The sequence below is a fragment of the Pristiophorus japonicus genome, chromosome 13 (genome assembly GCF_044704955.1).
Source record: "Pristiophorus japonicus isolate sPriJap1 chromosome 13, sPriJap1.hap1, whole genome shotgun sequence".
Lineage (NCBI taxonomy): Eukaryota > Metazoa > Chordata > Chondrichthyes > Pristiophoridae > Pristiophorus > Pristiophorus japonicus.
Genome location: NC_091989.1, coordinates 155141166 through 155169134, shown reverse-complemented (window position 1 = coordinate 155169134; position 27969 = coordinate 155141166). Strand labels below are relative to the sequence as shown.

The window sequence follows — 27969 nt, the reverse complement described above, 5'->3', positions numbered from 1 at the left end:
ATTTTAGAAATCATCTATCATATATAATTGTTCGGATATGAGTGGGTGTGGCATCTATTGACTTTACATTACGCAATGGTCTAAGCTTACTCACATGGCATCACTTCAGGGTCTGTAAATGCGTCCATGACTGTCTGGGGGTGCTTCCCCACGAGTGCGAGCACCCGTTCCTCCATGTCAGTGATGTCGCTGGGGACTGGTGGCCCCCCACCCGTTCGCCTCGGCACGGACCTCATCCTCAATAGCTTCTTCTGTAAAAGGTGACAGAACGACATGGCATGAGATCATGGCATGAGATCATTGCGTGATATCATTGCTAGGTACTGCCACAGACACTGATACAACACATAACCGACAGATGTAATCATGATTATTATGAAAATTATCCTTCTTTACCTAAAGACGTGTACCGTGACCGCAGGCTTTGAGTAAAACATTCCCGGTAAAAGTGGAAGACCTCACATCTGATGATAGTCACTCATGACTGTTACAAATAAAATTATATAAATACATAAGTACATGTAAATCAATATAATACTTACTCTTGCGGATCCCACAAGGCCGTTCCATCATTTGCGGCATTGGTTGCCCTCACGCACCTCGTTGGTCACCGACAAGACCACCTCTGCTATCTCGGTCCATATCTTCTGGTATGCCTTTGGGATGGGCTTCCCATGCCCTCCCTGTGTCAAATCACACCAGCGTAACTCGACTTCCTGCAGGAGGCAGGCATTTGCCTTGTCTGAGAACTTCCTGGCTCTTTTGCGCCCTCCAATGTGCTCCTCTCCCAGCTCACTGCACTCTCCAGCGTCAGTCTCCACAGCGTGCTGTGATGCCTCCTCCTCTCTGTCCATTATAGGCCAAATTCGGTCAAATATGTGGCTGGTAACAGCTAGTTTTTGTTTGCCTACTTGCTGTGAAGCTCTAAAGTCTCCCTCCCTCCCAAAGCAGCCAAGCCACGCCTCAAGTCCCTCTGAGCTCCCTCTATCTGTCTCCTCTTCTGCGCATGTCATGATGATCCTTGACCTCCAGAATCGCGGGAATCGAGTGTTGTCATGCCGTTGCTAAGGATGGCCACACTTTACGGCAGGAGATCAAAAAAATTTAACGCTACCGCCCATTTCATATCGCTTGCGGTAACGCCCATTTTCAAAAGTGGAGACTAGATGGTTTGAGAATGGACGAAAAGCCGGCGATCTGAAAACTCTTTTTTACCGCTCACGCCGGAAATACCGCCCATTTTTGGGCGATAAGCAAAAAAGTGGAGGTTCTAGCCCATAGCATCTAGTTTGGACCTACTGCAGGAGATGATTTCTGTGCATACATAACTGTGCATACATGAAAAAATGACTCTCTCATTTCACTATTTGATCCTGATTTAATTAAGGAAGAGTGAGTTTTTTTTTGGCATGGTAATCCTCCTTGTTAAGTATGCACAAACTCCAAGTGGGGTGTTTAATACTATGCATTAAAGGGCTTATTGAGAAGTTATAAGCTGGAAATGGAAGGCAGAAAATTAGTAAGCAAGTTTGGAAGGTAGAGGAAACAAAGGCTAGAAAATAGACAACAAGGGAGTTTGGCAGTGCTAAATGGAAGGAGTCTAGGGAATAAGGCAGATGAGCTGTGGGCGCAGATAAATACGTGGGAGTATGATATTATAGCTATTACTGAGACATAGCTGCAAGAAGGGCAGGAATGGCAGCTCAACATTCCTGGTTGCAGGATTTTCAGATGAGATAAGAGAGGAGGATAAAAAAGGAGGTGGGGTTTCAATATTGATTAAAGAAACAATTACAGCTGTGAAGGAGGGTGATATGTTAGAAGGATCATCAAATGAAGCCATATGGGTTGAACTGAAGAACAAAAAAGGGGCAATTACACTGCTGGGAGTGTACTATAGACCCCCCCCCCCCCCCCAAACAGCCAGAGGGAGATAGAAGAGCAAATATGTAGGCATATTTCTGAGAAGTGCTAAAACAAAAGGGCAGAAATAGTAGCGGATTTGAACTACCCTCATATTAACTGGGATAGAATTCGTGTGAAAGGTATAGAGGGAGCAGAATTCTTAAAATGCATTCGGGAGAACTTTTTTAACCAGTATGTAGCAAGCCTAACAAGGGAGGGGACGGTTCTGAACTTAGATTTAGAGTATGAAGCTGGGCAGGTGGAAGGGGTATCAGTGGGATAGCATTTTGGTCGTAGTAATCATGATTCAGTTAGATTGAGGGTAGTTGTGGAAAAGGACAAAGATAGACCAGGAATAAAAGTTCTCAACTGGGGAAAAGCTAATTTTACCAAGCTGAGATGTGATTTTGTGATTTAGCCAAAGTGGACTTGAAACAGCTACTTGAAGGTAAATAAGTGACAGAGCAGTGGGAGGCATTCAAGGAGGAGATGGTGAAGATTCAGAGCAAGTATTTTCCCTTAAAGAAAAAGGGTGGGACTAACAAATCTAGAGCCCCCTGGATGACATGGGGCATACAGGGTAGGATAAAGAAAAAAAGGGAAGCTTATGACAGATACCGAGGGCCCAACACTGCAGAAACCCTAGAGAAGTATAGAAAGTGCAGGGGTGAAATTAAAAAGGAAATTAGGAAAGCAAAGAGAGGTCATGACAAAATATTGCAAGTAAAATCAAGGAAAACCCAAAGATGTTTTATAAATACATTAAGAGCAAGACGATAAGTAAAGAAAGAATAAGGCCTATTCGGGACCATAAAGGTAACTTGTGTGTGGAGGTGGAACACGTGGGTATGGTTTTTAATGAATACTTTGCGTCTGTTTTCACAAAAGAGAGGGACGATGCAGACATTGCAATCAGGAAGGAGGAGTATGAAATATTAGATGAAATAAACATAGAGAGAAAGGAAGTATTAAAGGGTTTAGCATCTTTGAAAGTGGATAAATCCCTAGGCCCGGATGAAATATATCCCAGCTGTTGAGAGAAGCAAAAGGGGAAATAGCAGAGGCTTTGATCATTATCCAATTCTCTCTGGCTACAGGTATAGAGGACTGCTAATGTGGTACCGTTTGTTTAAAAAGGAAGAAAGGGAAAGACCGATTAATTACAGGCCAGTCAGCCTAACCTTGGTGGTGGGAAAATTATTGGAAAAAATTCTGAAGGACAGGATAAATCATCATTTAGAAAGACACAGATTAATCAAGGGCAGTCAGCATGGATTTGTTAAGGGAAGGCCGCATTTGACTAACTTGATTGAATTTTTTTTGGAGCTAACAAGGAGGGTCAATGAGGGTAGTGCATTTAATGTAGTCCGTATGTATTTTAGCAAGGCTTTTGATAAGGTCTCGCATGGCAGACTGGTCACGAAAGTAAAAGCCCATGGGATCGAAGGCAAAGTGGCAAGTTGGATCCAAAATTGGCTCAGAGGCAGGAAGCAAAAGGTATTGGTTGATGGGTGTTTTTGTGACTGGAAGGCTGTTTCCAGTGGTGTTCCGGAGGGCTCAGTAGTAGGTCCCTTGCTTTTTGTGGTATATATCAATGATTTGGACTTGAATGTAGGGGGTATAATTAAGAAGTTTGCAGATGATACAAAAATTGGCCGTGTGGTTGATAAGTAAGAAGAAAGCTGCGGATTGCAGGAAGATATCAATGGACTGGTCAGGTGGGCAGAACAGTGACAAATGGAATTCAATCCAGAGAAGTGTGAGGTAATGCATTTGAGGAGGATTAACAAGGCGAGGAATACACAATAAATGGTAGGACATGGAGAAGTGTAGAGAAACAGAGAGACCTGGCAGAGAAACAGAGAGACCTGGCAGTGCATGTCCACAGATCCCTGAAGGTAGTCGGACAGGTAGATAAGGTAGTTAAGAAGGCATATGGGAAACTTGACTTTATTAGCTGAGGCATAAAATCTAAGAGCAGAGAGGCTTGCTTGAACTGTATAAAGCACTAGTTAGGCCACAGCTAGAGTACTATGTCATCAACATAGGCAGTCCCTCGAAATCGAGGAAGACTTGCTTCCACTCTAAAAGTGAATTCTCAGGTGACCGAACAGTCCAATATGGGAATTACAGTCTCTGTCACAGGTGGGACAGTGTGCAGTTCTGGTCACCAGATTACAGGAAGGATGTGATTGCACTAGAAAGGGTAAAGAGGAGATTTACGAGGATGTTGCCTGGGCTGGAAAATTTTAGCTATGAGGAAAGATTGGATAGGCTGGGGTTGTTTTCTTTGGAACAGAGGAGGCTGAGAGGGGACCTAATTGAGGTGTATAAAGTTATGAGGGGCCTAGACAGAGTGGATAGGAAGGACCTATTCCCTTTAGCAGAGGGGTCAATAACCAGAGGGCATAGATTTAAAGTAAGTGATAGGAAGTTTAGAGCGGATTTGAGAAGAAATTCTTTCACCCAGAGGGTGGTGGGGATCTGGAACTCACTGCCTAAAAGGGTGGTACAGGCAGAAACCCTCATAGCATTTAAAAAGCATTTGGATGTGCACTTGGAAGTGCCGTAACCTACAAGGCTACAGACCAAGAGCTGGAAAGTGGGATTTGGCTAGAGAGCTCTTTGTCGGCCGGCATGAATACAATGAGCCGAATGGCTTGATGATTAAAAGCTCCATTAGATTTTCTCTGACTTAAAGTTAATTCTTCCTCATATTGGGAACAGTATTTGAGAATGCGTAACCTGAAAATTGCTTGCTAACAATGATCTACTCTTTTTCAGGTTCTGTGGCGAATGTTTACAACCCTGCCTCCAAGTTGTGTCACCTCTGTGCCCACTTTGCCGTATGCCCTTTGATCCAAAAAAGGTGGAAAAGGCCTCCAATGTGGAGAAACAGCTTTCTTCATATAAAGCTCCCTGTCGAGGATGCAATAAAAAGGTATGTTAAAGCAAACCATGTAATGCAATACTTTTGGAGGATTAAGTTTCTTTTTAAAATCTGGTTTATAAAATTAATGATATGTCTATATTTATTCAATGTAGGTTACAATCCCCAAACGGTTTATTGACCTGTGCTGTAGTATAGTGACCTTCCAAAATACATATGGGATTGGAATCATTCGCTATTTCTGCCTACTTCAGCAATACATTGAGATGACAACACAATTACTTGTTTTGATAGTGTAAATGTTGGGGGCAGGCAATGTGATCATTCTCTTGCTCTGTAGCTTTGTACAATTAGTGGAATAATGCAGTCTGCACTAGTCTAATGTTGCATATTATTGCATGACTTTGTGATGGTATAGTCCTTTTGTTTATCAAAGATTTTAATGTAGGGATTTTAGTCATCGTTAGTTGTCTAGTTCAGTTGGTATTTTTTAATTGAGATTACTAGCTACTTACAAGCTCTTACAAGCCATGAAATTCTGTAGCTCAGAAACATTAGTTAAATTTTACAAGGACCCCACTACCAGCATGCGTCTTGCTCTGTAGGCAGGGGCCAGAAAACTAAAGCTCCAAATTGCTGGATGGGCAATTTTATAACTGGCATTTTGGGCCATTTTGAGGAGCTACATTAATGGTGTATACAGGAGGTGAGGTGTCGGGGCAGGGGAGAGAGTTTTAAAGAGCTTGGTGGTGGAGAAAAAAGGCCGGGGGTTATCTTTGCCTTAGAGGATGATCTTGGTGTAGTGAGCAGTTTTGGTAGAGGGGAGGAGTGAGGCCCAGTAATGCTTGGTATAGTCCTGACGGATATGATGATTATTGTTATAGAAGGAGCTGCCAGCCATCAGGGTTTTGTAAGGCTTCCCTTGAATGTTATTTAATGGTATCCAGGGAGCAGCACATGCTGGAGCAGAAGAGCGACGGCAGCCAAGAGGGCGACTGGATTGGACATCACCAAGATCCAGGTCGCTGATTGGAGCGTGGGCAGGTACAGCAGGAGCGACAAGGTTGGGGCATAGGAGCGGCGAGTGATCGTGGAGCAACGTGATCAGGGCCCAGGAGAGGCGTGAGTTCGGGGCCCAGCAACGGCGAGGGCCCAGGGGCAGCATGGGCCAGCCCACACTGCAAATGGAATGTTGGCCTTTATTGCAAGGGGGATAGAGCATAAAAGCAGAGAAGTCCTGCTACAACTGTACAGGGTATTGGTGAGGCCACACCTAGAATACTGTGTCCAGTTTTGATCTCCGTCTTTAAGGAAGGATATACTTGCATTGGAGGCTGATCAGAGAAGGTTCACTAGGTTGATTCTTGAGATGAGGGAATTGACTTATGAAGATAGGTTGAGTAGGTTGGGCCTATACACATTGGAGTTCAGAAGAATGAGGTGATCTTATCAAAACATATAAGATAATTAGGGGGTTCGACAAGGTGGATGTAGAGAGGATACTTCCACTCATAGGGAAAACTAAAAGTAGGGGGCATAATCTCAGAATAAGTGGCCGCCCATTTAAAATGAGATGAGGAGGAACCCTCTCAGAGGGTTGTAAATCTATGGAATTCTCTGCCCCAGAGAGCTGTGGAGGCTGCAGCTGATATTGAATATATTTAAGGCAGAGATAGACAGATTTTTGAGCGATAAGGGAATAAAGGGTTATGGGGAGCGGGCAGGGAAGTGGAGCTGAGTCCATGATCAGATCAACCATGATCTTATTAAATGGCGGAGCAGGCTTGAGGGGCCAGGTGGCCTACTCCTGCTCCTATTTCTTATGTTCTTATGATATGTGTGTACACAAGGTCCGTGCAGCAGAGCTGGTCTCCAGTCATCTTGGTTAATCCTTGCTACTGGACTAAGACCTAGCTCTGTCAAGGCCGTGTGGTGGCTGTTGTGCAACGGCCACCATACATTAAAAAAATCCACGCACAGGCATCCACCCTTCAAGATTTAGTTCTGGACCTGGAATATTAGGTCCTTCATTGAAACACCAGTGAACGTTTTGGCGTGGAAACAAGTCATCCTCGATTCGAGGGACTATGATGATGATGATGGTAATGGATGGTTAAACCAATTACACATCAGATATGCTTAGGTCTGCACCTTTTGGACTTGTGGGAGCGGAGATAGGATTCAGGATGGAAGAGAGTAAAAGATTTGCTGGGGACAAGGGCATCAAAGGTGGGGATAGGGAGTGGTTGAGCAGACCATGAGCTGGAGAAGTATGGAAGCCATAGGATAAGAAAGTTAGGAGTTGAAAGTGCATTTGTAAGTGATGTGGGGAGCTTTTTTCCAGGGATGGTCAAAGAAAGAAGTAGGGTTGGAAAGGGCTCGGGAAAAATGGGGGTTGAGAGATAGAAGGAAGTGGTCAGAGATAGCTTTGTCTGTGATCGAGACCGTGGGAGTACAGAGACCACGTGAGATGGAAAGGTCGAAGGGGTGGCCATGAATATGGGTATGAGAGTTTATATGGAGAAAAAGGTTTCAGGAGGTCAGTGAAATCCAAGGAGTGAGAATAAGATGAGTTGAGATTAAGATTGAAATCACTGAGGATGAGGAGTCACAGTGCAGAGGCTGAGGGAGGATAACTCGGGAGAAACTTCGGATAGGGGTGGGTGGGGGGCAGCGGTAGAGAACGAGGATTTTAAAGAAGAGGCGTTGAGGGTGGACCAAAGGGAGATGGCACCAGAAGAGTAGTGAGAGAGACCAAGATGTGACGGCAATTTGGATAGGGCAGGTGGTGGAATGCATAGTCAGCTGGACAGACCTCAGGGCAAGGTGTCAATACCCATGAGCCTCATCAGAAGATTCTTGTCTTCACTGCCTCCACTTCATAAATCAGCCTGCCGTAGTTATGCCATCTGCTGATCAATGATTTGTGCATAACACCTGGATCACGGATGGCTCTTCCTGAAGAAGTGAAAGTTATCACAGCATGAAGCTTTCACGCTACCACATCTTTCCATGCCACTCACGAAATATCTGCCTCATCAGGCAACCTGTAGTGCACATATGTATCAGGGAAGTGACAACTGTGTTTGCAAGGGCAACACATCACTTTTCCTGTGGAAAGGAGACATCAATCTGATCCGGATGCATAGCTTTCATCAGCTGGCGAAGAGCCACACATCATCACAGCCAAACCTCATGGCTTTCATGGGCAGACTTCATTTTCAAGTGATATCTGAGCAGAGAAATATCATTTATGTCAGTGGCAATTATCTGAGAAACAGACATGATGCCATCATTGTGCAACATTTCACAGCACCTGTATTATTTAAAGGAGAAGAATCATGGATTGTTAGGAGAATGGGGCTATCTCCTGCGTCCACTGCTGCTAACTTCACTGAAAAACCTTTTAGCAGCAGAGGAGCCTGTCAGCCTGCACACCTCAGTATCTGTTTAAGAACATAAGAAATAGGAGCAGGAGTAGGCCATACGGCCCCTCGCGCCTGCTCTGCCATTTAATACGATCATGGCTGATCTGATAATGGACTCAGCTCCACTTCCCCACCCACTCCCCATAATCCCTTAGCCCCTTATCATTTAAGAAACTGTCTATTTCTGTCTTAAATTTATTCTGAGAGAAGAAATTTCTCCTCATCTCTGTTTTAAATGGGCGGCCCGCTATTCTAAGATCATGCCCTCTAGTCTCCCCCATCAGTGGAAACATCCCCTCTGCATCCACCTTGTCAAGCCCCCTCATAATCTTATACGTTTCGATAAGATCAGCTCTCGTTTTTCCGAATTCCAATGAGTAGAGGCCCAATCTACTCAACCTTTCCTCATAAGTCAACCCCCTCATCCCCGGAATCAACCTAGTGAACCTTCTTTGAACTGCCTCCAAAGTAAGTACATCCTTTCGTAAATATGGAAACCAAAACTGCATGCAGTATTCCAGGTGTGGCTTCACCAATAACTTATATAACTTAGCAAGACTTCCCTGCTTTTATACTCCAACCCCTTTGCAATAAAGGCCAAGATCACTTGCTGTACCTGCATACTATCCTTTTGTGTTTCATGCACAAGTACCCCCAGGTCCCGCTGTACTGCGGCACTTTGCAATCTTTCTCCATTTAAATAATAACTTGCTCTTTGATTTTGTCTGCCAAAGTGCATGATCTCACACTTTTCAACATTATACTCCATCTACAAAATTTTTGCCCACTCACTTAGCCTATCTATGTCCTTTTGCACTCAGTCCCTTCTTCCAAGTCGTTAATATAGATTGTAACTAGTTGGGGACCCAGCACTGATCCCTTGATGTATCATAGCTACTAGCTCTACCTTCAAGAAAAATGTGCCATGCACCTTGAGCACAATGAAAGTGTGTGTACAAAAGGACAATGGTTGAGTATAATGCTTCGATTGTCATCTTAGAGGATGAGATAGTACCAAATTTAGGTTTCTAACATGCTTTGTGAAGCCCATAATAAATGCACTGGGATTCACTTCTAATTTTTTTTAAGATAAACAGAAGGCGAGTCAGCTAGTCACTAGGGTTCTTTTGCCTGCTGTTTCTTAGTAATTTAAATTTCTATGTTGAACAAATACTTTTTTAATAATACAATGATTACCTTTTGTGTGTTTCAGTAGCTTCATTAATGATTTTAGATTGGCTTAAGCTTAAAGTTGATATTTTGATCTCGACCTATCGTTCTGTTAACTTCAGGGAGTTGCCGCAGTCTGAGTATTTGTGGGATGTTCAACTTCCCACTATACATCAATGGGTCTTTCTCCCTGCAAGTGAATAACTGTTTGTCCTATCAGAATTTCCTGCATATGACTCTAAAACATACCAGAGAACAAATGTTCATGTTTATTCCTTCAGATGATTGTTACATTCTAATTAGCCACTATTGAATTACATTTTACCTCCAAGAAAGCCAGACACCACTCAGCTATCCTTTCTATACTTCTACAAGTTTGACCTCTCTGGTCCAGCACCCTCGGGACTTGACCGGTGCCGGAACAGAGAATTTTACGAACCACGGGAGGTCATGCATACCGGTCGACAGCGCTGGGGCTCCCATGTGTGAGTGTGTACTGGCAGCCTGTGGGTGGCTCCCTCAGCACCCACGCACACACTCACTGACTGACAGCCACTCCAGCCAATCACCGAACATACTGACTGACAGCCGCTCCAGCCAATCGCTGAACACATTCCCTGACTGACAGCTGCTCCAGCCAATCGCCGCACATGCTCACTGATTGACAGCCGTTCCCAGCCAACCGCCACACGCACACCAGAGCAGCAACTGAGCCCGCTTTCTGAAACACCGTTTAACATAGACATAGAAACATAGAAAATAGGTGCAGGAGTAGGCCATTCGGCCCTTCGAGCCTGCACCGCCATTCAATGAGTTCATGGCTGAACATGCAACTTCAGAACCCCATTCCTGCTTTCTCGCCATACCCCTTGATCCCCCTAGTAGTAAGGACTACATCTAACTCCTTTTTGAATATATTTAATGAATTGGATCAACAACTTCCTGTGGTAGAGAATTCCACAGGTTCACCACTCTCTGGGTGAAGAAGTTTCTCCTCATCTCGGTTCTAAATGGCTTACCCCTTATCCTTAGACTGTGACCCCTGGTTCTGGACTTTCCCAACATTGGGAACATTCTTCCTGCATCTAACCTGTTCAATCCTGTCAGAATTTTAAATGTTTCTATGAGATCCCCTCTCATTCTTCTGAATTCCAGTGAATACAAGCCCAGTTGATCCAGTCTTTCTTGATATGTCAGTCCCGCCATCCCGGGAATCAGTCTGGTGAACCTTCGCTGCACTCCCTCAATAGCAAGAATGTCCTTCCTCAAGTTAGGAGACCAAAATTGTACACAATACTCCAGATGTAGCCTCACCAAAGCCCTGTACAACTGTAGTAACACCTCCCTGCCCTGTACTCAAATCCCCTGCGCTATGAAGGCCAAAATGACATTTGCTTTCTTAACTGCCTGCTGTACCTGCATGCCAACCTTCAGTGACTGATGTACCATGACACCCAGGTCTCGTTGCACCTCCCCTTTTCCTAATCTGTCACCATTCAGATAATAGTCTGTCTCTCTGTTTTTATCACCAAAGTGGATAACCTCACATTTATCCACATTATACTTCATCTGCCATGCATTTGCCCACTCACCTAACCTATCCAAGTCACTCTGCAGCCTCTTAGCATCCTCCTCGCAGCTCACACTGCTACCCAACTTAGTGTCATCCGCAAATTTGGAGATACTACATTTAATCCCCTCGTCTAAATCATTAATGTACAATGTAAACAGCTGGGGCCCCAGCACAGAACCTTGCGGTACCCCACTAGTCACTGCCTGCCATTCTGAAAAGTACCCATTTACTCCTACTCTTTGCTTCCTTTCTGTCAATCAGTTCTCAATCCACGTCAGCACACTACCCCCAATCCCATGTGCTTTAACTTTGCACACTAATCTCTTGTGTGGGACCTTGTCGAAAGCCTTCTGAAAGTCCAAATACACCACATCAACTGGTTCTCCCTTGTCCACTCTACTGGAAACATCCTCAAAAAATTCCAGAAGATTTGTCAAGCATGATTTCCCTTTCACAAATCCATGCTGACTTGGACCTATCATGTCACCTCTTTCCAAATGCGCTGCTATGACATCCTTAATAATTGATTCCATCATTTTACCCACTACTGAGGTCAGGCTGACCGGTCTATAATTCCCTGTTTTCTCTCTCCCTCCTTTTTTAAAAAGTGGGGTTACATTGGCTACCCTCCACTCCATAGGAACTGATCCAGAGTCTATGGAATGTTGGAAAATGACTGTCAATGCATCCGCTATTTCCAAGGCCACCTCCTTAAGTACTCTGGGATGCAGTCCATTAGGCCCTGGGGATTTATCGGCCTTCAATCCCATCAATTTCCCCAACACAATTTCCCGACTAATAAGGATTTCCCTCAGTTCCTCCTTCTTACTAGACCCTCTGGCCCCTTTTATATCCGGAAGGTTGTTTGTGTCCTCCTTAGTGAATCCCGAACCAAAGTACTTGTTCAATTGGTCCGCCATTTCTTTGTTCCCCGTTATGACTTCCCCTGATTCTGACTGCAGGGGACCTACGTTTGTCTTTACTAAACTTTTTCTCTTTACATGTCTATAGAAGCTTTTGCAGTCTGTCTTAATGTTCCCTGCAAGTTTCCTCTCGTACTCTATTTTCCCTGCCCTAATCAAACCCTTTGTCCTCCTCTGCTGAGTTCTAAATTTCTCCCAGTCCCCGGGTTCGCTGCTATTTCTGGCCAATTTGTATGCCACTTCCTTGGCTTTAATACTATCCCTGATTTGCCTTGATAGCCACGGTTGAGCCACCTTTTTTATTTTTACGCCAGACAGGGATGTACAATTGTTGTAGTTCCTCCATGCGGTCTCTAAATATCTGCCATTGCCCATCCACTGTCAACCCCTTAAGTATCATTCGCCAATCTATCCCAGCCAATTCACGCCTCATACCTTCAAAGTTACCCTTCTTTAAGTTCTGGACCATGGTCTCTGAATTAACTGTTTCATTCTCCATCCTAATGTAGAATTCCACCATATTATGGTCACTCTTCCCCAAGGGGCCTCGCACAACGAGATTGCTAATTAATCCTCTCTCATTACACAACACCCAGTCTAAGATGGCCTCCCCCCTAGTTGGTTCCTCGACATATTGGTCTAGAAAACCATCCCTTATGCACTCCAGGAAATCCTCCTCCACCGTATTGCTTCCAGTTTGGTTAGCTCAATCTATATGCATATTAAAGTCAACCATGATAACTGCTGCACCTTTATTACATGCACCCCTAATTTCCTGTTTGATGCCCTCCCCAACATCACTACTACTGTTTGGAGGTCTGTACACAACTCCCACTAACGTTTTTTGCCCTTTGGTGTTCTGCAGCTCTACCCATATAGATTTCACATCATCCAAGCTAATGTCCTTCCTAACTATTGCATTAATCTCCTCTTTAACCAGCAATGCTACCCCACCTCCTTTTCCTTTTATTCTATCCTTCCTGAATGTTGAATACCCTTGGATGTTGAGTTCCCAGCCCTGATCATCCTGGAGCTAAAGTTACAGACCCACGGCACAGGTCCCGCCTTGCACACTCATATTGCACAGGTAACACATTGCAACACTCACTGAGATGGCACAGATAACTTCAGACTGAAAAACTCACAGATTGCATTTCAAACTCACAGGCTGTGAAATCTTTTTTTATAAACCATCCTCTCCCTCAGGCCCAACTAATGCCGAACCACTGATGTTTCCGGTCCTGAGAGTCCTGGACCAGAGAGGTCCAACCTGTACTTACAAAGCCATTGGGATATACCAGGACAATCCACTAGTAATATTATAAAAACAGTATGTTATTTTGTCACGCAGTACACTTACTTGCAAATTTCTTATATATATCTATCTTATTCGTCTATAACATATTGAAAATCTTGTGTCCTTCTGCAGGAGTAAATGGGTACTTTTCAGAATGGCAGGCAGTGACTAGTGGGGTGCCGCAAGGTTCTGTGCTGGGGCCCCAGCTGTTTACATTGTACATTAATGATTTAGATGAGGGGATTAAATATAGTATCTCCAAATTTGCGGATGACACTAAGTTGGGTGGCAGTGTGAGCTGCGAGGTGGATGCTATGAGGCTGCAGAGTGACTTGGATAGGTTAGGTGAGTAGGCAAATTCAACTTTTCCATTATAAATTCCTATGTCCATACTTAGGGCCCAAGTTTCCACACGCGCCTAGAACGGCGCAGTCCCGACCTGGACGCCCGTTTTTCGCGCCACAAAGTGCGCCTAAAAAAATGCTCGGTATTCTCCACCTATTTGCAGATCCTCTGGCCCTCGGCGCAGCCAGCACGAGCTGTGGGGGGGCGGAGCCAGGTCCCTGCGCTGAAAACAGTGCCGGGACCTCTGCACATGCGCGCTACAGTCGGCACGCAAGTGCAGTAGCTCCAGGCGCCGAACTGTGTGGGAGGGGCCCGAAGCACGCAGCCCCTAGCCCTGGCTGAATGGCCTCACTGGGGCTGCGTGAATAAGGCTCCTCCCATGGCCAACTCCTGCTTCCCCTCCCCCCCCCCCTTCCAGACCCGACACTCGCTCCCCGCGCCCCCCCCCCCCCCCCACCTCCCCCACCTGCCTCCGGACCAGACCCGACACCCGCTCCCCCCCCCCCTGCCTCCGGACCAGACCCGACACCCGCTCCCCCCCCCCCCCCCCACCTGCCTCCGGACCAGACCCGACACCCGCTCCCCCCCCCCCGCCCCCCTGCCTCCGGACGAGACCCGACACCCGCGCCCCCCCCCCGCGACTGACCCGACCCGACGCGCGCTCCTGTTCCCGCTCCCCGACTCGACCCGACCCGACCCGCGCTCCTGTTCCCGCTCCCCGCCTCCCCGACTCGACCCGACCCGACCCGCGCTCCTGTTCCCGCTCCCCGACTCGACCCGACCCGCGCTCCTGTTCCCGCTCCCCGCCTCCCCGACTCGACCCGACCCGACGCGCGCTCCTGTTCCCGCTCCCCGACTCGACCCGACCCGACCCGCGCTCCCGACCCCCCCCCCCCCACCCCCCACTGGACCCGACCCGACTCCCGCTCCCGGACTGGATCCGACCTGACCTCCCTCCCTCCCTCTCTCTCTCTCCCTCCCCCCCTCCCCCCCTCTCCCTCCCTCTCTCTCCCCCCCCTTCTCTCTCCCCCCCTCTCCCTCTCTCTCTCTCTCCCCCCTCTCTCTCCCTCTCCCTCCCCCCCTCTCTCTCCCTCTCCCTCTCCCTCCCCCCCCCCCCCCCCGACCCGAACCTCCCCGACCCAACCCAACCCGACCCAACGCCACCTACCTGTAAATCTGGTGCTGGGGACGGGCCCTGCCCGAAGTCTCGGGCCGGCCCGTTCAGCCTTCGGTCCCGAAAGGCCTGCCTGAAGCACTTTCACACAGGTAGGAAGATGGTTTATTTAATCTTTTCTTTCTTTATAAATGTTTATTCAGGTTGGATTTATTTGTATAATATTTGTATAAGTATAAATAAGGATTTATTATAGAATTTAATGACTTCCCTTCCCCCCCCTCACCCCCCACCTCGTTCTGGATGCCTAATTTGTAACCTGCGCCTGATTTTTTAATGTGTAGAACAGGTTTTTTCAGTTCTACAAAAATCTTCACTTGCTCCATTCTACTTTAGTTTGGAGTACGTTTTCACTGTGGAAACTTTCAAATCAGGCGTCAGTGGCCGGACACGCCCCCTTTTGAAGAAAAAATTCTGTTCCAAAGTAGAACTGTTCTACCTGACTAGAACTGCAGAAAAAAAAATGTGGAGAATTGCGATTTCTAAGATAGTCCGTTCTCCACCAGTTGCTCCTAAAAATCAGGCGCAAATCATGTGGAAACTTGGGCCCTTAGAATGGAAACTGGCAACGTACGCTTGTCACAGTATAATTACACCCCTGACAGGGTCAGTTCCAAATTCTTGTCAAATTCATTTGCCTTTTCCAGTCAGACAGTCCAGGAAGGTTAGCTGCTGAGGTCTGCTCAGGAAAGCTAATTTGCTATCGGGACAAGCTGAGGTATGCATCCTCTTTATTTCCAAATTGGGAACCAGCAGTGATTTTTTTTCAGTTCAGTGGAGAAAATGATGTTCACTTCTGTGCAATGAATTAAATTTTGCAAGGGTGTTTAACTTCTGCCCATCCATATTGTCAAACTGGTCTTTGGCTGATTGTGATGATGCACTGCACTCAGTTGGGGAGGAATGCCTCATCAAGATTCCTAACGTTCGTCATGAGGTTGAATTTCAATTAAGCGACAGATTTCATTGTCCAGGACCTATTTGCAGAGATAATTCGAATTCACCGGTAATTTGAATTAAGCAACAAAATGTCAATGGAAGGCCATTTTCTGCATGATATTGATTCAAATTTCAATTAAGAACAATTGTGCATTTTATATTGCTAATCAATGTAAGAGAAATATGGAATTATTCAAAATTTTTGTCAGATATATGCAATCTAATACGTTTATTGCACTAGGTGACCCTGGTGAAGATGCGGACTCATATTTCCTCCTGCAGTAAAGTTCAGGAGCAGATGGACAACTGCCCAAAGTTTGTACCAGTTGTTCCGACCACACAGCCCATTCCCAGGTAAGGAGCCTGCAATGCAACTAGATGCAACACTGCAACTTCCACAAAGGTTTTTTGAGAATAAGCCATTATTAAAGTTTACAAACTGTCGTGACACTCCTGATCAATTTCGAAGCACTGTTTTAGATGGTACAATTTCAACCATCAAAGTTATTGCTGAAATCCATTAACCCAGTAGTAGCATCCATTTTCAGTCACGAGCATTACTTTAGTGTTTTGGGGGAGGAGGCAACTAAAATGTATAAACCATTCTTGCGTGCACAATTCACTTTTTAGAAAAATAATTTTAAAAGTTGAAACTGTTTAATCTTCAGAGATGACGTAAAAATAACTGTGCACAAGAGCTGCTTGCATACAGCACAATGTAAATACTTGAACAATTCCTCCTGCAGTAAAAGAACTGCTCGGTTCAGTATGATAAGAACATAAGAAATAGGAACAGGAGTGGGCCATACGGCCCCTCGAGCCTGCTCCGCCATTCAATAAGATTATGGCTGATCTGATCATGGACTCAGCTCCACGTCCCCGCCCGCTCCCCATAACCCCTTATCCCTTTATCGTTTAAGTAACTGTCTAGCATACATTCCTGGATTTGTGGAAGCGATCTCAAGTACTCTCTTTACAAGGCAAGAATAATAAAATGTCTGAAAGTACCTAGCAGACATGACAATCTGGCACTAAGCAGTAATGGAAGAACCTTTATGGGAATAATTGAAAACAAAGTTGGGGGTAAATTTTGAGGAGCCTTTAGACGGAGGAGCGAAAATATCAAATTAAAAGAATGCAGGGAGAGCACTCCAGAGTGCAGGACTGAAGGCTGTGCGACCAAAAGTGGAGCAGAGAATGTGGGAATTGCAAAACCAGTTGCCAGGAAGAGCAGACTGTGTGTTGGCAATTGGAGGAGGCTGCAGAGCTATGAAGGGACTTGTAGATGAGGACAAGGATGTTGAATTGAATGTGTTGGGAGATGGAGAACCATTGGAGGGTAGTGAAAACAGAGGTGATATTGGAACAGAATTCACTGCAGGATAGGATGATGGTGGAGGTATTTTGGACATTTCAGTTTAAAAAGGTAGAAATCTGGATACCAGCACAGAGAGCGTTGGAGGTAGTCAATTCTGGAGAGATGAAGGTGGGCTTTCTGCTGAAAGTGAGGTTTAGAATACAATAAAGAAATACACTACAGAATGTACAAGAATATGTTTAAACTTATTTCCAAAACATTTTCTATGTTTGGCATTCCTGTAACAGTTTTTTCCATTGGAAGCTTATGCCCATGTGAGAATCCTGAGTGTGGATTTCCTGTAGGTTCCCAGACCATCACTGTTAGGTGAGAAGAGTCCAGTTGTAGCAGGTTAGTTATCAGCAGGCATCTGTGCATATAGTTTCTAGAATTTTTTATGATTAACAGCTAGGCATTGTAAGTCCTGCCCTTTCCAATAAGTAATTACTGAACAAAAATCCTCACAAACTCTTTTTTAGACAATGAAAGTTAACTGAAATTTGTATAAAAAAACCTAGTATGAACTGTTCAACTTCTGCTGAAAAATACAATTTAGATTATTCAAATGGTGTAATAAATGTAACTTTAAATTTTCCAAATTACAAGTGGAATCTTTATATATTTGCATTGTCTTCACATGGTTACAGTAGCTGCCTTTTTTTTAGACTGAAAACTCAAAAACAGTGATTGTTCTTATAAATAGGTGATAACTTATTCAAGTTTGGAGGGAATTCTGAATACAGTTCTGAATGTAAAATGTTTCATCAACCTGCTCTGCTTAAATACGCTAAGAAAGCCAGTCACAATAATTTTACTATCTCTGTGAGATGTCTTATAAACTTCTTTCCACTTTCCACCCCCAGCAACAACTTAACCTCTGATTAACCATGAGCAATGTCACAGGAGCTCTGCTTAGATATGTGTATGTATCTAGTGCACAACTGTTGCACATTGTTACAGATACAAGCAGTTTTTTTTAAATAAGAAAGACAGGCATTTCATCCTTGGTTCTTCTGACTTGGAGCCTGAAATATATAAAGAATTTACTGAATTCTAATTCACCTAATGAATTTACAAGCAGCTACACTTACCTGGATTCCATAAAGTAGCACTTAAACAATGGTTTCAAAGGGGCAGTTAGGTTAGTAAATAAACATTACACACATCCTCCATGACCCAGTACTACCCATAAACAACACTAAATTGGATCTTTTAATCAATATATCTATAAGTTTTGGATACAGTGCACACCCTGTCCATTTCACATTTCCTTCCTGTGTCGTGACTTTTGTGTTACACTATTTTCATCACACCTGTCGCACCTGAATGTTACTTTTAACCTATAATAAACTGTAAGTTATGTATATTTACCTTTCAGTACTCCCAAAATTAGGCAACTATACTGCTCCTTCATGCTCTGTTTCCCAGGTCTGTTCCTCGAGGTGATACTGCAAATAAGATTTATTTTTAACTTCTCTGTGCCAGCATTCCCACAATTCCTTTGTTTTTATGTAACTTAAAAAAAAATGTTATAATGTCTTTATAATTATTTAACCTATGTCTGCTTCCCTGGGACTAAGGCCTCAACATCTCCAGCCTCTTCCCCTCCCCAGTTCTGTCCGTCCATGCTGTTATGTGTCCCCGGGAATCAGGCAATCCAGGCCCCCTCTTAAACCTACTATCAGACTTGGCACCTCCTAAATGACTGTCCAATGTCCGCCACACCACTTGGATCTTTGGCTAGCTGGCTTCCTGCACCCGCTGTCCTCAGACCTCTGACTGCCTGTCCGTGCACCCCCTCCTTTGGCAATGCTTATTCACCATTCTGAAACTTCTGGCCCACTCTGCCTGTCCTCGGGCCTTTGTCTGTTTACTTGCCCCATTGATGATGCCTGTCCCTGCCCTCTCTTTTTCACTGGACCCCACCACTAAGCTACGAAGCTGCCATTTTGTTTTTAAAACTACTGCATTGCTGCAAAACTTGAAGTGATTCTAATTTGAAGAAACATGCACGTTTTTTGAACAGTTTAGCACAAAGACAGGCGAATGATTGTTTTTATAGCAATGGTTGTTCTATACTCTATTTATAGGACTATAAGCACTGTAAATTAACTTGCCAGATTCCTAAGTAAGTGCTTTGGCATGAGCCTAGTGATAGCATCAGGGAGGTGAGGGGAAAGGGATGAGGGTGGCAACAGGCGAATGAGGCAGAGAGGAGGATGCAGAGGGTAAAAGGGTAGGGGAACCAGTAGGAGTGAAGAGATAGAGGGACAGCAGGATAGAGGGGAGGAACTTGAGTGGTGAGGAGATGAGGTGGGAGGATAACACAGAGTGAGAGGGGATGGTGGGAAAAGGCAGAATGTGGGGTATGGGACCAGACATCAGGCAAGAATTAGTACCAATCCATCCTTTTTACTGCTAATATTATCTATCTTGCATTCTTCTGTCACATATCAGGCTCGGCACTTTCTTGCATATATTATATTTGCAGTTAAATTGTTCAAATGTTATTTTTATAAAATAACAACCAATCATAACTGAACAGTCAAGGGACCTGCCAATGAACAAGGAGCAAATGGGAATGAAAGCTATCAATCAAGAATCAGCCATCAGCAAAGCTCTACCAATAAAGCAACTGGCAAGAAGGAGAAAGGGAACCATTGGAACCATTCAACATATATTTTGCAAATGCCTTCTGTTTCCATCTTGTTTGGCAGTAACCAGAGGACATAGTACTAAAATTATAAACACAAATTATGGTATTCATAAAATATAAAACTTGCCTTTTGTGAGTTTGAAATCTCTTCAAGAATATGTCTGTTCACCTGTCGAGGAAACCTGGGGCTATTCCCCAATCCCTGAGTGAAAAGTCTCAAATAAGTTATATATCCACATAATGCACCAGTGTTGCCCTATATATGTTACATTAATGAACTGCAATACCTGCAGTGTAGCTTTGGGCGGCCTCTTTCACCTCATTCCAAGGGGGCGAAATTCATTATCGTCCCGTTTGGGGGCGGTAACTTTTGAATGCTGGGAATCTTAGCTACCACTTCCCAGCTTCCAAAAAATTGGCTTTCGCACTCCAGGAAGTAAGTGGAGCACTAAATCAAGTGTTCCACTTCCTTCTTGGAGCACTGAAGGACGCAGGTGGGGCGGAGAGCTCAGCAGCACTGTACACTGGGGCGTGCAGCACTGCCGCGTTCAAAGGGCCCTTCCCTCAGTTAAAGGGAAAGGCCATCATTGCAGGCTCTGCAATTTGAAAGTCACCTACCTGGACAACCATGGAGCGGCAAACTCGAGCAGACTGCCGGGCTGAACGATCGCAGGCAGGAACCTGCGAAGAAAATAGCAACAACATAGGTTACGTTTTTTTTTACTTATCTCGGCTACCTCGCCTTTAACCATCGCCCCGGTAGCAGCCGGCCACCCGATCCACGCCTCCTGCGGCTGCGGGGGGAGAAAGCAAGTTTCGGGTCCGGGGCAATGTGCACAGCGATGGGACCACGATCTCTGGGCATTGGAGATCGGGTCGCAGCGCTGCAGCGCCGTCGCTAAACTCCCACCCAATATGGCGGGAGTCGATGTCAGCGCGGTGCCTGGTCAAAAAGGCATTTGTGCCCCTTTAGCGCCCTCCCCCCAGGGGCACTAATGGGGGGTGCAATTCTCCCCCAAGAGTCCTGGATAGGTAGGGCAGGGCTTAGAAAAATGAAGTTATACTTTGTCTGGAAGGCCAGTCTTTCTATCAATCATAAAATAAATTATGATGTTTTAAAGATGCATCCGATTTTCTGATTGGACAAACAAAAAATATTTTCTCCCATATACAGCCTTCTGGTTGAAAATCTGATCCGGGGGGAAATTTCCTCACCACAGCTGTCATCACAGTGCGTTGGGTTCCCAAACAGGTAAGCCCCTACTTCTCTCAAAGTACAATGGTATTAAACATTTAAATCCTGTATACTGGTCAAAGCCTTGTGCCACTGTACTCCAGCCTCCAAGCCCCCAGTTGTGCCTGCTCTGCTTTCTGTCTTGGAATGAGATAACACAAAACATCACAATTTCACACCAGACCCCAGACAACTCATGAGCAATACCACAGGAGATCAGCTTGGAAACAAAACTATATTTAACACGGCAATTCTTTTGCAGCAGGATGGACGTTGCATTGTATTTATATTGTGCTTGTTTTGGGATCAGAGTAATCAGACATACTTGAAACGGATAACCCAGCTATTCCCCTCTAGAAGTCTTTTATTTTCTCCTCCATATTTTACCCTCTCCTGAAGGTGATAACAATACAGGAGAGACTTTATGTCCTGGTACAACACAGAGCCAATCACTATTCTTGACCTAGCAAACCTGCTGGTTACTTTGGTAAAGTTACGTTTACAAATTACTAAAGCAAATTTGTTCTCCTTCAGTAATATTCCAAACCGTTCCACATTCATCTGCCCATACTGTGGGGCACGAAACCTTGACCAACAGGAACTAGTCAAACACTGCATGGAAAATCATCGCAATGATCCCAACAAAGTGGTAAGTTCCCAATTTTTCATTTAATATCCAGTCCCAGATAATTAAAAGTTGAGGTATTGTAGTATATCTATATATTAACAATCTTGTGTAGGGCATGTACTTTCCGTTCACAAGCCCTACTTCCTGTTCTTACAATTTGAATCATGCTTTTGTGTCAACATTTACTATTGCAAATTATTATGTTAATATTTCCATTCAATTTTGCTGTCAATCATCATGATGTAGTTACAAGCCCTGAACTCCAGGTGGCTCAATGGAATAAGTTTTGATAGTCTCTTAACTCTGTTGCCATCTTGTGTATAAAAATATTATGCATTCTTCAACTGGCTGTAGGTGATGCCACAGTATCTGAAAAATATTTCCACTAAATTGGATCCCTTTGTCAGGAATGCCACACATTTTCTCACACATAATAATGAAAGCTTAAACAAAATTTAAACCATCTCCTAAACATGTTGTAGTTTATTTGAACAAAATTTATATTTGAAAAAACTTCACCTCCAATTTTGAAAAAGAGAATTTCGGAGAGCAGGGTGAGAGGGGACATTGTATATTTTCATGGCTTGTTACTGGAAGCAGAGGAAGCGGGGTTGAGGAAAAACACAGAATGCACCCCATGCTGCTTATGCTTTGGGAGTGCCTCTTGTGCTGGCTTTGCTGAATGGACAACTGACTAACAAATGATTAGAAAAAGCAAAAAGAATGGACTGGTATATTATTCTTTTATCTTCTAGCTCTTTGATTTTGTTTTTAATCACTTACCTGAATAGGTATGTCCAATTTGTGTGGCAATGCCATGGGGAGATCCAAGCTACAAGAGTGCCAACTTTCTCCAGCACTTGCTTCACAGGCATAAGTTCTCCTATGATACATTTGTGGTGAGTATGAATTAATTAACATAATGAAAAAAGATTATTTAGAGTGCTGCAGTGACTCAGTTTGTAATTGCACTGTCCAGTATGTAAATTCATTGAACAATATCGATCAGGATGCCCCCAGTTTGGATACTCAGTCTCTGCTCAGTTAGCTGATCTGAGCCAAGATGGCAGATGGGATAGGAAAAGTTCGCTGTCCCACTCCTGATCGATAACTAGTGACTCCAGGAAAGTGCATGTGTGTAGATGTCAGGAGGAAAGGATCGGGTTCAACTGTGATTTCCCACTCCTCACCTTTGAAATACTCACCGTCCAGGATCACGTGAAGAATGACCATTTGTGGCCAGGTGCTGGAGAGCGGCTGGAAAAGTATGTAGGTTGTACATCTTTTACTAAAAAAAAATTTGAATTAATATCTTGTAGTTTGCCCCTAATATAGGATTTGACTAAATGGCTTTAAGCTGCTTGAATTAAACTAAGTTGATGCTGAAAAAGCTGTATGCAGAACCAGAACAGTAGAATGGGAAACATGGAAAATAGGCCAGTTGGGGAATGGGAAGGGCCCAGAGGCATGGCTCAGGTGGGCTACCAGAAAGTAGCTACAGAGTGGGATACAAAAGAACATGTATTTGTCTCTTCACGTATTTAATTAAATAATTATCAGCTTATTGCATCAGTCTCATGAGCAGCCTATGAAATAAAGGCCAGGTTAGGAATTTTGCATTGCTGTACATCTGTCATACTTGATGACTGTACATGAATAAGGCAAACTGTTTAAGAATTTCATAAGTAGTATAGTCATTTATTTCTAACAAAGTGTAACAACATTTGCAATATTTCTACATACTTTTTGATGCTGGTTTTAGCCTTTGAAAGTATCAAACTGTTTGAACCCATACGAGAATGTTTTTGTAAACTCTGTGATTCCTGTTTTCAATCTTCTGTTAACTTTTATGAGAGATTTTGTGAATTATACTGTTAACCACTACTTGGGGGAGGAGACACATTTCCACAGAAAGCATTGTGTAACAAAAATGGTAACTAAATACATTAGAAATGGCAGGACAGGCGATATGTTTCTGCTGCAACATGTGGGAGCTGGTTGACCCCATTGAGGTCCACGGCGACCACATCTACAGCGTGTCTGCAGCTCGAGGAACTCCAGCTCCGAGTTGATGAGCTGGAGTCCGAGCTGCAGACATGACGACACATCAGGGAGGGGGAGAGTTACCTGGACGCTGCATTCCAGGAGGCAGTCACACCCCTCAGATTAATTGGTTCAAATTCGATCCGTGGTCAGGGACAGGAGGGTGTGACTATGAGTGAGGAAGTTATGGGGACCCAGGAGGTAGTGATGGAGGAGCCTCAGCCCTTGCTCTTGTCCAGGTTTGAGGCTCTTACTCCCTGTGCGAACGAGAGCAGAGACTGCAGGGAGGATGAGCAAACTGACCACAGCACTGTGGTATGGGGGGCCACTCAAAGTGGGGGAAATAAAAAGAAACGTTGTAGTGATAGGGGACAATATAATAAGGGGGATAGATACTGTTGTCTGCAGCTGAGAGCGTGAGTCCCAAAGGCTGAGTTGCCTACCCGGTGCCAGGATTAAGGACATCTCCTCTGGGCTGGAGGAACTTGGAGTGGGAGGGGGAAAGATCCAGTTGTCGTGGTCTACGTAGGTACCAACGACATAGGTAGGACAAAGAAAGAGGTTCTGCTGAGGGAGTATGAGCAGCTAGGGGACAAATTAAAAAGCAGAACCACAAAGGTAATAATCTCTGGATTACTACCTGAGCCACGAGCAAATTTGCATAGAGTAAATAAGATCAGAGAGCTAAACACATGGCTCAAAGACTGGTGTGGGAGAAATGGGTTTTGGTTTGTGGGGCACTGGCACTGGGGTAAGATGGAGCTGTTCCATTGTGACGGACTCCACTTGGACTGTGCTGGGACTAGGGTCCTGGCGAATCAAATAACTAGGGGGAGGGTTCAACTGAACGAAAATTTAAGAAATCAAAGAATAAGGAGAAGGCAGTAGAGTGGTGTAGCACTGGAGGAAATGAAAACCAGAGCGTGACAGGAAGGGACAGAATGTATAAACGTAAGAGTGAATCAGAAAGTGGGGTCAAAGCAGGAAAAAAGGGTAAAAAAACAAATTTAATGCTCTTTATCTGAATGCACGCAGCATTTGTAACAAAATAGATGAGTTGATGGCACAAATAGATACAAATGGGTATGATCTACTAACCATTACAGAGACATGGTTGCAAGGCGACCAAGGCTGGGAACTAAATATTCAAGGGTATTTAACAATTCGGAAGGACAGACAAAAAGGAAAAGGAGGTGGGGTAGCTTTGTTAATAAAGGATGAGATCAGTGCGTTAGTGAGAAACGATATTGACTTAGAAGATCAAGATGTTGAATCAGTTTGGGTGGAATAATAAAGGGAAGAACTCGCTGGTGGATGTAGTCCATAGGCCCTCTAACAGTAGCTATACTGTTGGACGGAGTATAAAACAAGAAATAATGATCATATTAAATGGCGGAGCAAGCTCAAGGGGTCAAATGGCCTATTCCTGCTCCTATTTCTTGTATTCTTGTGTACTACACAGAGGATACCATCCTCAGTGTAGGAGGGTGGGGCATTCTGTATCTTTTTCTTCTGCCAGCGCTCCCCCTCCCTTTGCCCCACTTGTGTATTTATGCAAGTTTTGTATGTCTAAATAGCAGGATGATTCTTTTGCTTCTGCTGTGGGAGTACAGTATTGTACTAATGTGATACTCATTATCTACCACTAGGTGTCAGAGCAATATGCTGAACCACCTTCGCGAATGTTAGGAACTTGCTAATTATTATCAACTGATTGTGCTGCTCTACAAAATCTGTCTAGGTTATTTCATTCTAAATAATACTGAGCAGCTAAATTCAGATTAATTGCAACTACTTACCATGAAGATTTCTGCTGGTTTTTTTTTACAGTGAAAATATAAAATTGTTCTTTATATGCTCATTTACAATTTTGCTATACAGTAAATTATGAATAGCAGAAATCTTCATCTTTACTATATACAATTGATGTCACAGTGCCTGAACATTTTACAAATGCATATATATTTTACTATATATCATGACCAATATTGGTTTCCAAAGTCAGTGCTGTATACTGCATATTTTATAATACAGCATTTGTACTATATTATAATACAGGACAATGCACCATTTTATAATATTGTATATTGCACTGCTAGCTGCACATTATTGAGTTTATTTCTGTTTTTTAGCCTAAATTATTAGCTTCAGCAGTGCACAAACACAAAATAAACCCAGTCATAGGCTGTAACCAGTGCAGAATTTTATTGATTCTGTGGATTTTATGTTTTTGAAAATGAAGAAAGCAATGGTCATTTATCGATTTTGTTCATGTAACATACAAGAGCACTTATTATGGAGGCAATGATTGGTTGATATTTTTACATGGCTGTAATTCAATTTTTGGTTACACATAGATGAAATCGGAACATTGGGAATTGTGAAACTAGCAGTCATTTCCATAAAATAACAAGTGCTAGAGTTCAGTTGTCTAAAGTCAATCTGTGGGTACCCTCCCTTTTACATCCAACAGCAACAACAACAACAACAACTTGTATTTATATCGCACCTTTAACGTAGTGAAACATCCCAAGGCGCTTGACAGGAGTATTATGCGATAAAAATTTGACATCGAGCCACATAAGTAGAAATTGACGCAGGTCAACGAGGTATGTTTTAAGGAGGAAAGAGAGGCGGAGAGGTTTAGGCAAGGACTTCCAGGGATTGGGGCTTAGACAACAGAAGGCATGGCCACCAAGGGTTGAGCAATTATAATCAGGGATGCTCAAGAGGGCAGAGCAGCGCAGACATCTTGGGGAGGGGTAGGGGGTTGTGGGGCCGGAGGGGATTACAGAGATAGGGACTTTCAAAATATAACGGTGGCTAAGAATTAATCTGGGCATTAAAGTGTATGAGTAGGAAATATTTATTATTCAACAAAGCTTAGTCCTCACAGGTCTGGAATAATCAGCATTTTTTATTCTCTACTTTTGTTGCAGGATTACAACATTGACGAAGATGCGGCGTTACATGCAGCAATAGCACTTTCACTCACTGAGAAATGAAGTAGCTGCCTGCACAGAGACCTAAGCAGACATCCTTTGCACCGGTCACCTTCTCTCACCTGGGCAAAGAGAGTGCCAATTTCCCAGCATTCTGTAGGGTCCTATCATCCTCTGCACAAGTCACCTTCTCTCATCGGGGCAAAAATAGTGTCTTCTTCCCAGCATTCAGGAAGGTGCTGCCATCCTCTATAAACAGGTCATTTCTCTCACCTGGGCAAAGAGACTGCCAATTTCCCAGCATTCTGTAGGATACTGTCATCTGCACAGGCCACCTTCTCTCATCTGGGGAAAGATAGTGCCCACTTCCTAGTATTCAATAGGGTGCTATCATCCTGTACACAAGCTAGCTTCTCTCACTTGGGCACAGATCATGCTCACTTCCCAGCTTTCTGTAGGGTTCTTGTAGCTCAGCCAGTCACATGACCTATTTCGTCACAAGTGTTTTTTTTAAATCACGTGCATGTCTGTACCTAGTGTTGGTATAAATTTGTTCCTACATTTTTCTACATTACAAAATGTTGTACTTTTGTGAGGGGATTTAGTGTAAAAAGGTTATTTGATTTAAAGTTTGTGTTTTTAATTTCTAGTGCAATTTTTGTGGATTATAATTAATGAAAGTATATTTTTTAAAATGGTACAGGAGAGAATAGAAAACTTGAGAATTGAGTGAAGAAACCTTTCATCAATGTCATGTAACGTTCATTTTGTTGCAAATCAGAGCTCGAATTTAACAGTTAGTAGATGGCAAATTTAGTGAAAGTACACTGTAAACAGAGATGTGACACAGTGTGCGCGTGCGTGTGCATCAGGCTATATTTAGCTATCCGCAATGGATAACGTATTCTCCTTTTCTTGTTTAGCCTTCCAGCTGTTATCCCATTGAAAATCCTGATAGATAAGGGGGAAGAACTTGATTACTAAATTGCCACTTATATGGTGTTGAGGATGATGTACAAAGTACTACAATTTTAGATTTTTTTTCTGTAGAAAATTGTTGATTTCTTTAAAATTAGGTTTATTTGAGGTAACACATCATTACAACTAATTCTCTTACTCTGAAGAAATCTGTCATTTCCAATATTTTAATGGAAGGTGTTTGGCTCGCCCTGACAGAAAAGGTGCAGGTTATAAATCCTCACGAAACTCACAGGAATGACTAAAACTGTGGACAGTCCTGGTACCTGTAGTCATTAAGGACTGGACATACTGGATAAACAATATGTCTTTTCATTCATATGGGCAATACTGGTCTCCCTGATTAAGATCCTCTGGTGTTGCCCAAGGTTTCCAGACACGTTGAATGTCTCAACTATGTGTACAGTACACACAGCATTTCTCAGAGCACTTGATGTGCTCTGAAAAATGACAGAAGATTTATTTGCTAATCAGCCCATAATGATAT

At 43.8% G+C, this 27969-nt stretch overlaps 1 protein-coding gene across 3 annotated transcripts in view; it reads left to right on the top strand.

The window, feature by feature from the left end:
* Positions 1 to 27594, top strand: part of LOC139278916 (E3 ubiquitin-protein ligase RNF166) — a 63637-nt gene extending 36043 nt beyond the window's left edge. For 2 of the 3 annotated variants that reach the window (XM_070898180.1, XM_070898182.1), the window contains exons 2-7: positions 4690 to 4846; positions 15886 to 15998; positions 20832 to 20909; positions 21426 to 21540; positions 22311 to 22418; positions 26502 to 27594. In XM_070898180.1, the coding sequence (XP_070754281.1) occupies positions 4690 to 4846; positions 15886 to 15998; positions 20832 to 20909; positions 21426 to 21540; positions 22311 to 22418; positions 26502 to 26567 (637 nt within the window). In that variant the 3' untranslated portion in view covers positions 26568 to 27594. The remainder of the gene's footprint in view (positions 1 to 4689; positions 4847 to 15885; positions 15999 to 20831; positions 20910 to 21425; positions 21541 to 22310; positions 22419 to 26501) is intronic. The other variant, XM_070898181.1, reaches the window with a different exon arrangement.
* The last annotated feature ends 375 nt before the right edge of the window (positions 27595 to 27969 follow it).